At 34.4% G+C, this 16,722-nt stretch overlaps 2 protein-coding genes across 2 annotated transcripts; one reads left to right on the forward strand and one right to left on the reverse strand.

The window, feature by feature from the left end:
* Positions 1–8,422: 8,422 nt before the first annotated feature.
* LOC123918552 (CLAVATA3/ESR (CLE)-related protein 46) lies at positions 8,423–9,414 on the forward strand. Its single transcript, XM_045970631.1, has 3 exons — positions 8,423–8,663; positions 8,965–9,038; positions 9,171–9,414. Exons 1-3 carry the CDS (start codon positions 8,564–8,566, stop codon positions 9,246–9,248), a joined length of 252 nt encoding a protein of 83 aa, XP_045826587.1. The 5' UTR covers positions 8,423–8,563; the 3' UTR covers positions 9,249–9,414.
* Positions 9,415–9,866: 452 nt separating this feature from the next.
* Positions 9,867–16,046, reverse strand: LOC123918554 (inner membrane protein PPF-1, chloroplastic). Its single transcript, XM_045970633.1, has 11 exons — positions 15,546–16,046; positions 14,139–14,249; positions 13,905–13,979; positions 13,720–13,780; positions 13,492–13,565; positions 13,290–13,394; positions 12,111–12,218; positions 11,931–12,034; positions 11,318–11,467; positions 11,113–11,236; positions 9,867–10,091 (listed from the first exon to the last, which is right to left on the reverse strand). The coding sequence occupies exons 1-11, from the start codon at positions 15,855–15,857 to the stop codon at positions 9,978–9,980; spliced, it is 1,338 nt and encodes a 445-aa protein (XP_045826589.1). The 5' UTR covers positions 15,858–16,046; the 3' UTR covers positions 9,867–9,977.
* Between the last annotated feature and the right edge of the window lie 676 nt (positions 16,047–16,722).

Consider the following 16,722-nt stretch of genomic DNA (forward strand, 5'->3'; position numbering starts at 1 on the left):
TACACAAAAACGCCCAAAAATCCCATTTTTCATGTTATAAATCCCAAAAGAGTTTGTATTCAAGCATAACAAACATAGATAGACACAAAAGGACAGTCCAATTCTCAGATCTACATCATAAACATCGAAAAAGTAAAGATTGAACACTTTTTCATCAAAACTCTCAAGAACACAAAGTTCTTGAGTTTAATCTTTCATAAACTCGTTTTTTAATCATTAAATCCGTTCATTAACCATGTTAAAAACATGTTAAACATATTAAGAACCTTAGAAACGATTTCCATCAAGAAAATCCATTCCAAACTAAAACGAAAATGGGGTGGAGGAAGTTCGGGTGAGGAGAAATCAACATTCTCCCCTTCCTCGGGTCACCCACGAATATGAAATCTACTCTCTTACCTGGATTCGAAGAAAACACGACGAAGCTCTCGAATCCCTAGCTCTCCCTTTGCCCTAGCTCCTCAAGCTCTCTCTTCTCCTCTCAAGAACACAAGAACCATGAGAAATGAAATGTTTCTCCCTTCCTTCATGGCCATATGGCGCCACCTCACACACTCAAGGCCCATTGGGCCTCAAGCCCAATTGGCTTGGCCCAATTACACGTTAACTCACTCTACTCGCCTAATAACTAAAGTACTCGATAAATAACTCAAGTTATTAACTTAATTAAATTTCTACGTTAATAAAATATTTTAACACATAAAAATAATAATATGAAAATTGAGTCGTTACAACTCTCCCCCACTTAGAAGATTTTCGGCCTCGAAAATTATGCTACTAAAACAACTCCGGATAACTCCTGTATCCGACTCTCCAACGAAACGCTCAAAACACTACACACTACTAAGTTTGACAAAATTAGTTTATCCCATCCAACACAATTTTTGTCCATTTATCAACAAGAGATCAAGGACGGCCAGTTCCTCAATTTGTCGATAGATAGTCAACAATCATGATATCGGCATAAACCATTCTTATCAAACCACTAAAACGTCAACTTCTCACGAAACATCCATAGACTCACATTCTACGGTACACATAATGCTACCCACAACAAGTACAACTAATCGAACACACTCCGAAAAGATACTCCCGTGGAATACTCCATAACTCCACAAATCCTATAAATCTCTGATTCCCTCATGGATCACTTAACCGTGTTACATCACTTATTCATATTCGAATCTTATTCAAACTTATCACTCGATATTTCAATTCCAACAATCACTTGATGACCAACATTCTCAAATCTTCCTCGACACATCCTAGAAATTATCGTTTCCAACCGTCAAATTCCTTTTCTCACATTGAGTGGAATTCAATACGACTACTTTGTTCCCAAGTAATCTCTCAACCAATATTTACATTCCTTAACGCAAACGTTTTCCAACACCACTTCTCCTTAGTACATTCGATCCCAAAAATCAAACTCTTGAATTAAATCCACAAAGCTCCAAATACTCGTCATACGATCTAACTCTATCCATTAAATTCTAATATAAGGTACAAGGTCTTCCAATATCAACTCTTTGTCTTACTATTCTTACTAGCGACTCCTTGTCTACTCCCAACATGACATTTCTAGAAAATTTCTAAAAATTCTCGTCCAAAAATACATTTTAAGTTATGCACCAAATCACTACCGTTCCATCATCCATGATGAAACAATTTAAAATCCTTTACTTCATTGTCACCGATTACGACCATACTACATCAACATCCACGATGCATCTAACAAACTAGTCTCTACCGACTCTTCCATTCCACAAATCCAAATTCCTTAGCAAATACTTACTCACTCTTATCTTGTGGGCACTACCAAATGCTCTCTGACACTTACCTTAGGCATCACCTTCAACTCCTTACTATATGTGCTCAAACACAACATCTACTCACATGTGCGGTAATCCTTTTTCGCAAACTCCCACCTAACACAAGTCACTTCCAACATGACCTCATATTACTTATTCTCTGAACGTTCTCCAACGGCTAACTTTCTTATTTCAAATCATTCTAAGACGTTACTACTCACTTAGCTTCATCTCAACCTCCAAGACTCTACGTTCTCATTCAACTTCGACACAAATTGCCCTGTCATTATCCAAATCCAATTACCCTTTCTTCGGCAAGCCTCTCACAAAATCTTTCGAATTGTTATCCTACTTCCATCTTCGAATAAACTCGACTACTCATACAATCCTCACTTCCAACGATTCAACAAACATACCAAACCTATTATGATATTTCTCAATTCCATTCTCATTTACTTTAAAACCTACTTCCCTTCATCGATTAATTAACACCAACGGTTCACTAATCTTCACGTCTCTTTCTCTAAGCTTCTCAAACCTCTTCTAGAAATCACCTCGCATACTAGACTTAGAACTCCGACTTGTTCAACCAATTCAACCTACTACCATATGCACGACTCACATAAAGCTTCTTACTCAAGAATCCGGTACAACATCCGATCCACTTGGATGACAACTGACTTCAAAATCATCACCTCCTTAAAATCTTAATCACTCCCTCTTCTTCATATTCGACTCATTTCGATCAAACAGATACTTCAACCTTGGTCCACAAAAACACGCCTCCATACTTTTAGTGCAACACACGATCTCCAACCGTTCCGAATACTCTTCATCTCACTTAACCAATCTCACCAACTCCCTACGGCGAAACACTTAGTCTGACAACTTCTCTTCTAGTAGTTTCTCACAATTTGTTGCTCCCATTCATTCCACTTCGAACAACGTCACCACTTCCTGAATATTCTGCTTCAAGAGCATCTCTACTCATCTCATCTTCTCACGTTCGAAACATCTCGGAGGGATATAACCTTCTCCCCCACTTATCTCAAACCCACCTACACTCTTCCACTATAACTTCTGGTGCTCACACCTAACGGTTCTATCGTCTCTAAACATACTCTTCCTAAGAAGAAACTAGTATCGACATCGTTTACACGCATGTCGCATACAAGGGACAAAACCTAACCCACGATACCTAAACACTCACACAAAATCATGCAAGCATCCAAGTAACCTACACTCCCCTCATTTCTCAAAGTTAGGAAATTAAAACAACACAAGAAAAATGAACATTGCAACGCAATAATCCATATTCACATTTATTCTAGTCCTAACAAACACAAGAAGACAAGAATCTCATATCTAATCAACTTAGGACAAGACATCAACAAAATAAAATTCTTGTCTAGCTCCCTCGCTTAACAAAAGCTAGTGAGCTCCTGGCGAGACAAGTCAAAAACATTCACAGGATTTAGCAAGACTTAGCGAGATTTAGCGAGGTTCATTCTTCGCCTAGCGAGCACATCCAAAAATCTGGGTGCTCTGCTACGGTTTTGAACTTACGCTCACTAAACTCTCGTTTTCTCAACTCACTAATCCACAAAATCCAAAACATCAAGCATATAACATCATTATAGACTTGAAAGCACAATTAGAATCATGCATCAACAATCACAACATAGAATTATGAGATCTTCATGTTTACTCATAAAACGTATAGCAATTCAAGTTCCTAGTAATCATCTAGCACATGTTATAAACAAACATATAACAACACACACTAGGATTCACTAACATCCTACTCTTCTCACTATCTTGAAAATTTAATTTTCACTTATTCAAAAGAAAATAACTCTTTATTTTCACCAAAATCTTCACGAAATAATATTAGTTTTTCTTTTAAAACTATTTCAAATCATTACCACATGCAGTTTTATATCATGCTGGATCGTCACATGCAGTTTTATATCATGCCGGATCGTCAACAATTAGCAAATAAGCATCAATCAACCAAGTTTAAACTACACAAAGGTTAAACTCTAAGCATATACAACTATTATAAACATAGAAGCATAGCACTCATACAATTACTCAACAAAAGAATGGATCAACTAATCCAATTCACACCACTCATAGTTCCTAAATGAACAATATAAGTGATTTCACAAAACAAACACAACAAAATTGTTAGACCAACACGACTGACACACAATACTCACTTGGTCTGACTGCACAGACCTGCTCTGATCGACACATAACCCACACAGTCCGAAGACAACGGGGCTCTGATACCAATTGTAACACCCAAACCCATTTTTTAATAAAATTCTACCATTACAAATCTTTTTCAAAATACGCGGCGGAAAATCAAAGTTTGTTATTATAAAAGTTGTGGTTCGAGTATTACATTCTTCAATCATTATAATACTAATGTAGTTAATTAGTAAAAATACTTGTTTATACAAATGTTAAATCAACTAATGTATTTATTAGCTATACAAAACAACCTAGATAAGGAGACTCTATATACATATAAAACCCCCTTTCCCGTGTCACAATCAGAGCAGAGCTTCACCGACGACTTGACATCGATAACCACAAAACCTGTGAATCTGGACCCCCAACGATCCAGCACATAACACATAAAAGAGAGTTAGACAACATACTCAAAATATAAGTGTAAGTAAATGGTACTTAAACACTTCTTCATAAAAACATGCATAATCATACATTATACATATACATCACCATCATTCATGCATATTCATATATCATGCATATACTTCATTTATCACATAATCAATCATCCACAAAATACACCAAACATATAGTTTCACGTCGTCTCGGACAATACCAAAACATCAACAAACATCATATAACTCAATTACAAATAGGAATATACATAAAGTTCCTAATGTAATCTAACACCACAAATACGTTGTTCATTTTATAGTCATGACGGACTCTGCTCCTCACATACGGATTAACAATCAACATTTACCAAGTATGTGTCAAACATCATTTATAATAAAATGCACACATAATCCCTAATGCAATCTAATGCTTCACATTCATGTTATGTCCTCTAGACACCTCTAATGCATGTGGTACCATCGTCTTTATCAGAGTATTTCACCTCCGATATCCGTCTTTATCAAACAAATATAGTTCGATATCCTTCTTTATTGGACAAGCCAATATCCCTAAATATTCATGATGCATGCACTCAAACTCATGAATATATTCATCAACAATTTTGGCATATAGCCCGTCAACAATAACGTGGAACACTATCCAACGTCCGTCTTTATTAAGATAATCAATACCTTAATATCCGTCTTTATTAGAATAACATAATTCTAATATCCTTCTTTATTAAGTTGATTAACACCTTAATATACTTCATTATTAAGATTAACAAAACCTTAATATTCGTCATTTACAACATCATACATGATTAACAATCGTTATAAGCATCAACAAGCATCAACAAGCATCAACAAGCATCAACAAGCATCAACAATCATGTAAGAATAAGACACTGATTCGAAAATACATGCAAAGGAAGACAGCAGATGAAAATTTGGTGAAATCTGCAGTATTTCCGCCTGGGGCGGAAATATTTACGTTTGGGGCGGAAGTTTACGCCTGAGGCGCAAAAGTTTACGTTTGAGGCGCAAAAACATCTGAAAGGTTGGCTGCTCACTGCTCTTCCGTTTCAGGCGGAAATTATTGTGCCTGAGGCGGAAAAACATGCGTTTTCTACACAAAAACGCCCAAAAATCCCATTTTTCATGTTATAAATCCCAAAAGAGTTTGTATTCAAGCATAACAAACATAGATAGACACAAAAGGACAGTCCAATTCTCAGATCTACATCATAAACATCGAAAAAGTAAAGATTGAACACTTTTTCATCAAAACTCTCAAGAACACAAAGTTCTTGAGTTTAATCTTTCATAAACTCGTTTTTTAATCATTAAATCCGTTCATTAACCATGTTAAAAGCATGTTAAACATATTAAAAACCTTAGAAACGATTTCCATCAAGAAAATCCATTCCAAACTAAAACGAAAATGGGGTGGAGGAAGTTCGAGTGAGGAGAAATCGACATTCTCCCCTTCCTCGGGTCACCCACGAATATGAAATCTACTCTCTTACCTGGATTCGAAGAAAACACGACGAAGCTCTCGAATCCCTAGCTCTCCCTTTGCCCTAGCTCCTCAAGCTCTCTCTTCTCCTCTCAAGAACACAAGAACCATGAGAAATGAAATATTTCTCCCTTCCTTCATGGCCATATGGCGCCACCTCACACACTCAAGGCCCATTGGGCCTCAAGCCCAATTGGCTTGGCCCAATTACACGTTAACTCACTCTACTCGCCTGATAACTAAAGTACTCGATAAATAACTCAAGTTATTAACTTAATTAAATTTCTACGTTAATAAAATATTTTAACACATAAAAATAATAATATGAAAATTGGGTCGTTACACTCTCTCTCTCTCTCTCTCTCTCTCTCTATATATATATATATATATATATATATAGTCATGAGTATGTAACAACTGTAACAACTTTTATGTCTGAGTTTATTAAAAAAGAAACTAATATGATTAATCATAATCTTTCAAATGCGGCCATGCACACAATCAATTCTCAAGTTTATGATAATATTCTTATGTGTGTTGATCCTTTGAAAGATTATGATTAATCATATTAGTTTCTTGCATGCTACCCTCACAAATATCACAAATAAAACAGGATTTCAGAATCTAGCTTCCGAACTTCACAAAATACCACCTCCTCCGAGGATATCGAAGTCAAAGTAAAGTAACCAAAATTTGCTTGGTTTCATTTTGCTTCCTTAACCAACTTGCTTTCATTTTGCTTCCCGAAACAGAGTTGCATTTGCTTCCTGAAACAGACTTGCTTACATTTTTCAAAATAATTTAGGTTTCGGAAGTTACAATCCGAAAACGCTATGTTTCGGGCCGTAACTTCCGAATTGGAGCGATTGGGAACCTAGGTTCCGAAATGTCATTAGAGCGATTTGCGAATTGGAGGGAACCTGTCATGCATTTTCTTGTGAAAAATAGCTTTGTTGCTTGCATTTCATTTTCTCCACCTTTTCCCTTTCAATCTGTTGCTAAAATCCAGTAACAACATCAACTCCCATCGAAAGAAAGATTCCAGACATAAATCACAATCGGACCCCTGAGAAAGAGATGACAGCGCTTGCAAAACGCACAGAAGAACAATTTCATATTCTAAGTTACGAAATTATGTGGGTTCGGAACCTGGAATCCAAAATGGTAATTTCGTCAGTTTGGAGGGCTTGAGAGCACTATAGAGAGGCTTAAAGAGCAATTTCCCAACATATCAGGCAAACCAAATTAGAAACCCTATGTTGTACCGATCCAAATCCAATATAATGGGCCATAAGTATTTTTTGCTGCGCCAAAACATTTGACATTTATTTTTGTCATCCGGCTAGTTACTCGTGTGCCCTACGCATTTTCCATTTTACTCTTTCGCTACTTAAGTAACGAACATTATAAGAATGCGAAATTTTTAAAAAATGTCGTCCGCTACTTAAATAGGGGACGTTATAAAAAAACAAATATGGTAGGGTGTTCCGCTACTTAAGTAGCGGACAAATGTATTTTTATAATTTCGTAGGGGGCGCGAAAAAATGAGTAAGGTGACAAAAGAAAATCTCAAAACATTTTGACACATTTGTTTAGCATTAGTGTGATTCGCTGGATTCTAGTTGAAGCAATCAATCATATCAACATTTGACTTCGTAGACAAAGATTTTCATCATGTCACATAAATGATTATCAAGCTAGCTATCTCGCACCGAATACACCAGGCCTTAACTGATGGAGAAATAGTATAAGCAAAGTATCACAGGATAAATAGTTCTAGCAAACTTGATGAAAAGGAAAAAAAGATAGATAAGGAGGGTTGAGTTGAGGGAGAAAACATACTCAAGGAAAAAAATAAATAAATCGACAAAGATGCAAGTTAAGAGACGATTTATACGACGACTTTCATTCAATTGACACTGATATGATGGTAGTCTTTTATCTTTTGGTGACTCCACTCATTTGTCGGTATTCGGTGAGTACTTTAATCCAAGTATGTAGCTCTTTTCGTGGCCCAATTCTCAACAAAAAAAAATCTAAACACATTATGTGAATCCATACATAAAGTGTGAAAGTCTCATAATTTAAATATTACATTAAACACTTTTATTTATGCAATGTGGTACTCCTAACATAACGTGAAATCAAAATTGAGATTTTCTCCAATGAATTTTAGTCCCATACAAGATGTCCAAATCAAATTCCATCAAAACTGATTTTATGGCTCAATATGGCATTTGCTCAGATCCCAATTAACCAATTTAGGAAGGATGCCGACAGAATAGTGAAACAATCAAGAGATGAATAAAACAAGGTTTGGCATCATTGAAGCAATCATAACATATAAGAAGTCAATGTACATTATAATGAGGATGAAAACAGATTCTCAATCTTCTATAGTCACAGTTAAATGGCATAGGATTCCTGATTATCTTTCAACAAACATTCTCACGTAAAATTTCAAAATCTGTCATGATTATATAATACCAAAAGATGTAGCATATAAAATTGAAGCTTCAAAGTGCTTGTGAGTTGTGACTTACACCATTAAGAGTACAACTCTACCATTCAATATACTCACCACAAACTTGCCAAAGATGAGAAGACAAATTTTCGTCCATCTTTTCATTGCATGGCTTCTGCTTGCAGTTTCTGCACTCAATCACGTCACTGCGAATTTTCAGGCTATTCAACCAGGTGATTCTTCTTATTACACAATAGCTTGCACTTAATATTTGTTTTTTGTACAAGCTTGCGTACAATTCTGATTGAATGTGTGTCCGCCTCCGGCGTCCAACACGAACAGATATAATTACATTCAAAGGAGAAAACTGATTAACTGTTAAAGTTAATAACAGAAATCAGTTAAAACTGTGATTAACTAATATACTAAACAAAGAACTAATATCCATATCAAATTATCAATGATAATCAAGATAAGATAACTAAAAAGAGATAATTCATCATATCTCACATAACTCTATATTCCTGCCTACAGTTGATTTCAAGCTCAGAAAACTGCAGGCTACGGCTACCTCAAAGCCACATGGTGAAGATGTCATACCTTCATGGGTTAGTTAGTAAACATCAATCACTTTTTATTTCAACTGTATTTTCATTCATGTTACTTTTTTTTGACAGTTCATTCATGTTACTTATATTAATCGTATAATAGAATTCTGATTCGAGTAATGAAAATCACAGGTTACAGAAAAGAAGACTCGTAAAAGCCCATCAGGGCCGAACCCAATAGGGAATCACCGCCCACCAACGAAACCATAAAGAGATGAAAACACTCATTCAACATCAGCATTCAGTAGATACATCAATAACTGTTTCTCTAATATCATAGGAGATTAATGGATTAGTGTATTCTACTCTTAGGAGCATTGTGTTTGTACATAAATGATATTTAATATTCTTATCTTACAAATTATCAGCCAATGCATTGTCGTCATCTCAAAGAAAACAAATCTCCATTTATTTTCTAACTAGCTTTCTCTTATAAAATATTTCTAACTAACTTGTTAAGTTTGTTCAAATTTTGGGGGAAAACAGACAATGCAATACATTTAAGTGCATGTTCGCATCTGCATTAAAATTGGCCGAACACACATTCAATTTGAAGCTTATAATGAAGAGACCATTTGTTACACAGACTTGGTTTATAAGCATGTTCGTGATCGAGATTAATTAGAACATGGACAATTTATTTCACAATAATATGCAAGGTTAATGTACACTTGTCTCAAGCTTCTAAATTTGCTTTCAATCGAGAATTTTCATTACAACGTTTTATGCTGTCTTTTTCCAACAAGTTTTTGATTGTAAGAAAGCAGGTATCTATTAAAGGACAATTTATATATGCTAACATGTGGAAATTAACCTAAACAAAATATATTTTGCAGAAATAAATAACATATTCAATAAATTGACAACCCAAAAATGTTACAAACTGTTGAAATATACAAAACTTACTATAAACTACAAACAATTGTATGTGGTCAGTTATCATACAACAGGCTTTCGCTTTGAACGCTTACTTCTTCTTTCCCTAGAAACACTTTTAACCTCTTGGCCTTGGCTAACTTTAGAAGCATACGCATCTTCTGTAACTTCTTGTTCCTGTATAAAGTTGGTTTAGCTTGGGTTATTTGGTAGAAGAATGAAAATCTCAAACACCAACCTTAAATTACATTAAAATGGCAGTAATTTTTCTTTTTTAAATATACAAAAATTAGAACAGCGGTTCAACATGTTGTCCATAGCATGGGAAAAAATCACGAAGAGGATGGTCAGATGTAGGAAGGGCGGGAAAACAAAACGAGGGAAGAGGGAAGACGAGAGAATCAGGAAAGTTGTGGGTTGAGACAGAACCAGGCCCCTTGAATTTCCTGGGAATATTTACCTCTGCTAGTGATTTATTGCTATCAGTAGCAGATTTTAAGTAAATAATACAATGCTTCAGATTGCTTTGCTCTAGTTTCTAATCAATTTTTTAGTAGTAAAGCAAGACAACAAAACACTCCTTTCAATACGTAAGCTATGGGAAATATATCCCAAAGGCTGAACTTCTGTTTAAAATGATAGCCGTATCTATTGCCGCTGATTGGTTTTCAACAATTCAAATATTTGTGGTTTGAATTATTTATAATTTAAACTCCACCCATATTGGTAAGTATCATGACAACTATAGGCATTGATGATGGGAAAATGAGCATATGGTGCTAGACTAAAGTTGTTGATTTATATAAATGAAAGATGGAAACCAGCATTGTTTGAATCCAAAACAATGACCAAGTTTTCTTTCAAGACTGTACATCATCAGTTGTCACTTTGAATAAATATAAATAAGTATTCCAAAAACTCGAGCATATGAAAAGGCTACACAAATGGTACATTATAAAATTGCAACAGGAAAAGAAAATTTTGAACATTCAATTTGTGGCTTATTTTTACTTATATGGAGGCAAATGAACTAGACATTTCAACTTATATGTGATTGGAAATAGATGGTGGTTGGAATTCAGAGATTGTTCCTTGTATTGAGATTTTTCTTTTTCTTTAATTATTTTGTTCTCACTCAAATGGACAGCTCTATTGCATACAATTAATGACCAGGAAATTTTAGAAATTGAATATTTACCTTGTCGTTTTTTACATCTGAGGCATCATCGGAAACAGAAGCAGAAGCCAGAGGCTGAACTTCCTCCACTGGCAGTGCCTTGTTTAACTTTTTCTTCTTCTCCTCTTCTTTTAATTGTGCAAACCTGTGGATCACCAAGTTGCCATAAGTTTAAAGAGGGATTGAAAGACCGCCGAGTCTGCAATTTGTTATATAAAACACTGACCTTTCACCACCCCTTTCTGGCTTAGAAGCTAATCTCTTAGCTTGTCCTGCAGTAATAATTCCACCAGCATTTTCATTAACAGCAGGCTTTGCACCTCCTAATTTGCGCAACCATATTTGTTGAGCTGTGCTCAGGACGTTATTCGTAAACCTAGCAAAAGGAATAGAAAATCAATCAGCAACTAAATTGTTTTTTTTTTCTCACCACAAAAGCAATGTTGTCATAGTTGTCACCCACATCTAGGCAATATATATTCATGAAAAATTATTGAATTGATGAACATGATATTCCTTCAGAAAGAAGTATCTAAGTCCTTGTGCATATTGTCTCTGTATGTTTGGGTTGCACACATTAGGCAGTCATATCAAGGAAATAGTTTCTGACACAAATATTTGTATGGAACTATGTTCTGACTAAATTTGATTTGTTTTGTTTTAACAACAAATGTGTTTTGTTTATAGAATAGAAGATAAATATAATTGCAACCCATAATAAAAACACATAAAGAATTAAGAATGTATATATGGCAAAAATATGAAAATTAATATGGTAACTTAGTAAGTACTTAATAACTAGAAAGGAGTCCATTGATAATAGTTAATAAAATACTAACCAGTAAATTGTTAGTCCTGATGGCACAGATAGTGAGAAGTAGCCGATCATGAGTGGGAGGAACTTGAAAATAAGAAGTGTATTCTTTTGAGTAGGATCGTTTGTCTGTAAAAAAAAAGTAAGTTAGGTCTGCCTTGCTAAAAACATAAAATTGAAACAGACAGATGACCGACATTCTCACCTGAGGTGGTTTCATGATTTCCATTGAAACATATTGAGAAACGATAAGAAGAATAGGTAAAACAAGATATGCTGCAGTATCTTGCCAACCCAAAGGTGGATGGCCATCCTGCATATCAATTAACAGATGTTTGTTATGATATTGTATAACGACAAAAAAAGAATAAAACCAACTAACAAGTTTACAACCTATTTCCTGTTGATATTTGAGTGCAGTAAGTGTTCCATCTATAACATCCCCGTTATTACTCCATTTTGTGCATTATTTTATGTTATCGTGATTTATAGACTGCAGAGCATTAAATTATGATTTCTGAAGAATAAATGCTATTATCCATACAGATAGAGAGAAAGAAGTGAAATCTAACACCCCAACCACCACAAAAAAATGTAGAAGAAAACTTTTTCTTGTAGAAAGGAAGTCAGAAAAGAGTGTCAATCAAAGAAAAGAAATACTAAAGTCACCAAGACATAATGTTGTTTCCCAAGTTCCTAGGTAGTTACATTTAACACAACACTCAATCTACCACAACTAATAAACACTGAGCTCCATAGAACTTTAAAGCAACTAATTTACGTAGTAATGATGACTATTGTAACGAGCAAAATGATTTACTAGGGGAGTATTCAGAAGAGCTTATTTAGGCTTATCTTATAATATAAACACTTGTGCAGGTGCTCCAAAGAACTTACTAAAATACCTTATAACATGTTCGACTATTTTCAACTTATTTTCATAAGCTTTCCAGGATAAGTTATAAGAGAGCATAATTTCATAATGTAACAGCTCATAAAGTACTTAATTTGGTCATAACTTGCATCCATGATGCATAAAACAAGTCTAATATTTACTGAAATCTAAGACTAACTGGGACAATAGTGCATACGCTTAACATGGTAAAGGAACCTTGCACATATTCTCACGAACAGAGCCTAAACAAATTGCTACATTACTAACTATGATAAGAATTTTTATCACCAAATGTACTGTATGACATATACAATTTAGAGTGTTATGCAAGAACCATGACTGGGAAAAAGCTCCAAAGAAATTACTGTCCAGAGTAAATCGTGTGATCTCTGAAAGTCGTAGTGTCACAATTCCAAACTTACAAGTATAAGGGAAAAGAAATAGCCAAATGCAAATAATTATTTTGCTTATGAGCAAAGTATAACTTACCACAAATGGAAAAAGCCAAGAAATTCCGGATCCACTTTGTTTAGCAGCAATACTAGTGGGACCACCCAGAGAAGGGATCCATAAGAAACCTTCTGTTAACAGTCCCTTCAAATTGAAAGTTATCAATAATTAGCAAACATCATGTATTTGTAATTCGTCTATCAAAATCTCAAATTATATTTGTTTATATACCATTGATTACCTCGTTTGCCACATTAGATAAAGCTTGGTATAGACCAATCCAGACTGGAATAGTGGCCAAAGTTGGTAAACAACCTGTATAAAACGATGAAATCATCTTCTATAAGCACAACCCGGTTATGATTATGCAAATGTTTTGGCATCATATATTACATGTGAAAGCTTTATTATACAGAACCAGTGTTGAGAAGAAGAAAATGCTAAAAGGTAACATTAAGAAAAAATGTACCTGCCAATGGGTTAACCCCAGCCTGGGTATATAGCCTTGAAGTCTCAAGTTGTATTCTTTCCTTGAAATGAGGGCAGTGAAATAAGTAGTTAGAAACAACCATGCTATTATTTTAGGGTGAAAATCAATATTTACTTGAGATTAAATTGGATGCTTAATAAGTAATAAACAACAACACCCCTTACCTGATTGCCGGCATATCTTTCTTGAATGGCCTTAATTTTAGGTTGAAGGGTTTGCATAGCTAGTGTTGATTCAACCTACATGTATTATATAGAGTTAGAACAGAACTTCATTTAGTGATATAAGTGAAAGAAAAATTCATTTATGATTTGTTTTTACTGTTTCGAGCAACGAGGTTGTCATAACTTAAGGTTTCAGAAAATTTGCTTCTAGAAATTGCTATAATGTGTACTAACCTGTTGCTTTGTCAAGGGAAGTGTAGCAGCCTTAACAATAACGGTGAGCAATATGATAGCAAATCCATATGAGTAAGGCACATGCACGGCAGACAAGCCATCCTTTAAAATCTGAATAAAAAAGAAAAAAAATGACTTTACATCTAAAACACAAGTACCTGATCTGAGTAACAAAAAGCAAAACTTTTTCCCACTAGAAAATGCAATCCTCCTAAACTTATTACAGAAACGTAGAAAGCTAGTTAGGTAGTTCTATTTTCCTTTTTTTTTAATCGTTGTTTTACATGATAACTGTAAAATGAAGGGACAAAGTCTGTACATCGTAATCAATTTGGTTTTGTGGTGACAAAAATTGATTTTCAATTAATTGATTGTGTAAAATTGATTATGGCTAAAAGTGAGTTTGTAAAGTGATTTATGTTTGGATAATTCGTATAACAGTTGGTTGAACAATAACTTTGAGGCTTAAAAACATGTCAAAATCAATTCTACACCTCTAGAATCAACTTTGCATCCTCCAAAAGTGGAACCATACAACTAGAAAACCATTTGAAACAAATAGTAATACTCTTTCCATTTCCAAGTAAATCTTTCCATATAACAAAAAGACCCAAAATATTTAACTTGTTTAATCGAATTAACTGCAGAAGAAAAGTATTCAGTAAATTAGTAACAGTGAACACTTCCCCTGTAACATATCATTTCAGTATAAGTAGCCTAGAATTTAACAGCCTTTACACATCATTCTCATGTAAAGCTCGTTCAAAACTCGATCAACGGGTTCTGAGCAAAAACTAAACGACGAAGAGCATCTTAAGATCCAAGCAAGCTAACAAACAACCTCCATAATTAATACAAGTTCCATAAACTTCAAGGTAAAAGAATCCTTACCGTATATAGTAAGAGGTGTTTGGATTGACTTATTTTATTTGAGCTTATTTATTGGGCTAATCACTTATGAGAGCGTGTAGGAGAGCTTACTGAAACAACTTATCATATTCCTAAAATCTCGTTAGCTTATTTTCATGTGCTCGAGCCTGTTTGGATAAACAACTTATTGTAGCTTGTAGCACAAGCGCTTGTCATGATAAGCACTTATCTATAAGCTCGTGTATGCTATAAGCTATATTAGAGAACTTGTGAAAATAAGTTTAAACAACCTTATGAAAAATCTCATCATAAGTTCTTCCAAACTATCTCACAAAACTTATATTGGTAAATAAGCTCAAATAAGTCAATCCAAACAGACCTATATGTTATGGAAACAAATCATAACTTGTATGAATATTGTTTAACTTTATTTTATATTGTTATTATAGGAATAGCTTATATGGATAGAGTTTGACTTTATTTTATATTACTATAAACTAATATAATTATATAAGTGTTGTGAAATGTGAATATTACCTTGAGAACAAACTCCATGCCATCGGAAATGAACCCGAACCAACCTCCGTTCTTCTGCACAGTAACATCGGTTGAAACCGCAGCATCCGCCGCAACAGTGGCATCAGCGAGCGTATAAAGAAGGCCTTCAGCTCTGGCGAAGACACTGGAGAAGTCAATGGAATGATTTATGGATTGAATTGGAGGAAGTTCATGGAAGCTGAAATGAACTTTGGTGAATAATCTAGTACGATTATTAGGGGAGAATTTACGATGAAGTGAAGGAAGTGGTGTTCCGAGAAATGATGGAGATGAAATGAGTGTCTTCGCCATGGATGAAAAGAGGAGAGAAGAGAAGTTACGTGCACGAGAGAGTAGAGTATTGAGGATTCAACAACTTAACTTCTCTCTCGTCACAGAATAGAGATGAGAGGATATTTTGCTATTATCCAGAAAATCCAAGTTTTTTGCGAGGCAGAAACAAGGTGCACGATATGGCAAGTGCCAGATTTTCAGCCAGCCACTATGTGACACGTCAATAAAAGATTACTCGTTATGGTGGTTTTTGCAAATTTAATTAATTTATTAATCAAGAACTGCTAACAAACTTGGTTATTCCTTAGACCATTTACAATGGTGTTGAATTTGGGTGTTAAATGTGTGTTGAATGATTGGAGAGGTATGTTGAAAATGTGTGTTGAATGATGTGGAGGAGAGAGGTGTTGAAAGAATTCAACATAGTTGAATGTTGAAAGGAGGGACATGTGGCACATTTTGATTGACTGTCTGGATTTTTATCACATTAATACTTTGAACTCAATTATTTCATTGCAAATTAATTTTTTTATTTTTTATTTTTTTACCAAAATTCATGATTTTGTTTTGTCTATAAATAGAGATTTGGTTCATTTGATTTGGACACAGAAAAAAAAAAAGTTTTTCACTATCTTAATCTTATTATTATCTTTCTATTAGTGTTTATTTTGAAGTTTAGTTTTTTTGGTGAAATAGATCCCAATAATAATTTCAACACCCAACATTCTTCTAATTATCCCAACAATTATTTAAATAAGTTTTGTTTTTATTACAAAAAACTAAAAACTAAATTGTTAAGTGTTTATTATTTTAATTTAATTTTAATCGATAATTGTAATTTATATAATCATAAAAACAAAAATATAAATTTAAATAAGAATAT

This window comes from Trifolium pratense, linkage group LG3 (genome assembly GCF_020283565.1).
Source record: "Trifolium pratense cultivar HEN17-A07 linkage group LG3, ARS_RC_1.1, whole genome shotgun sequence".
Lineage (NCBI taxonomy): Eukaryota > Viridiplantae > Streptophyta > Magnoliopsida > Fabales > Fabaceae > Trifolium > Trifolium pratense.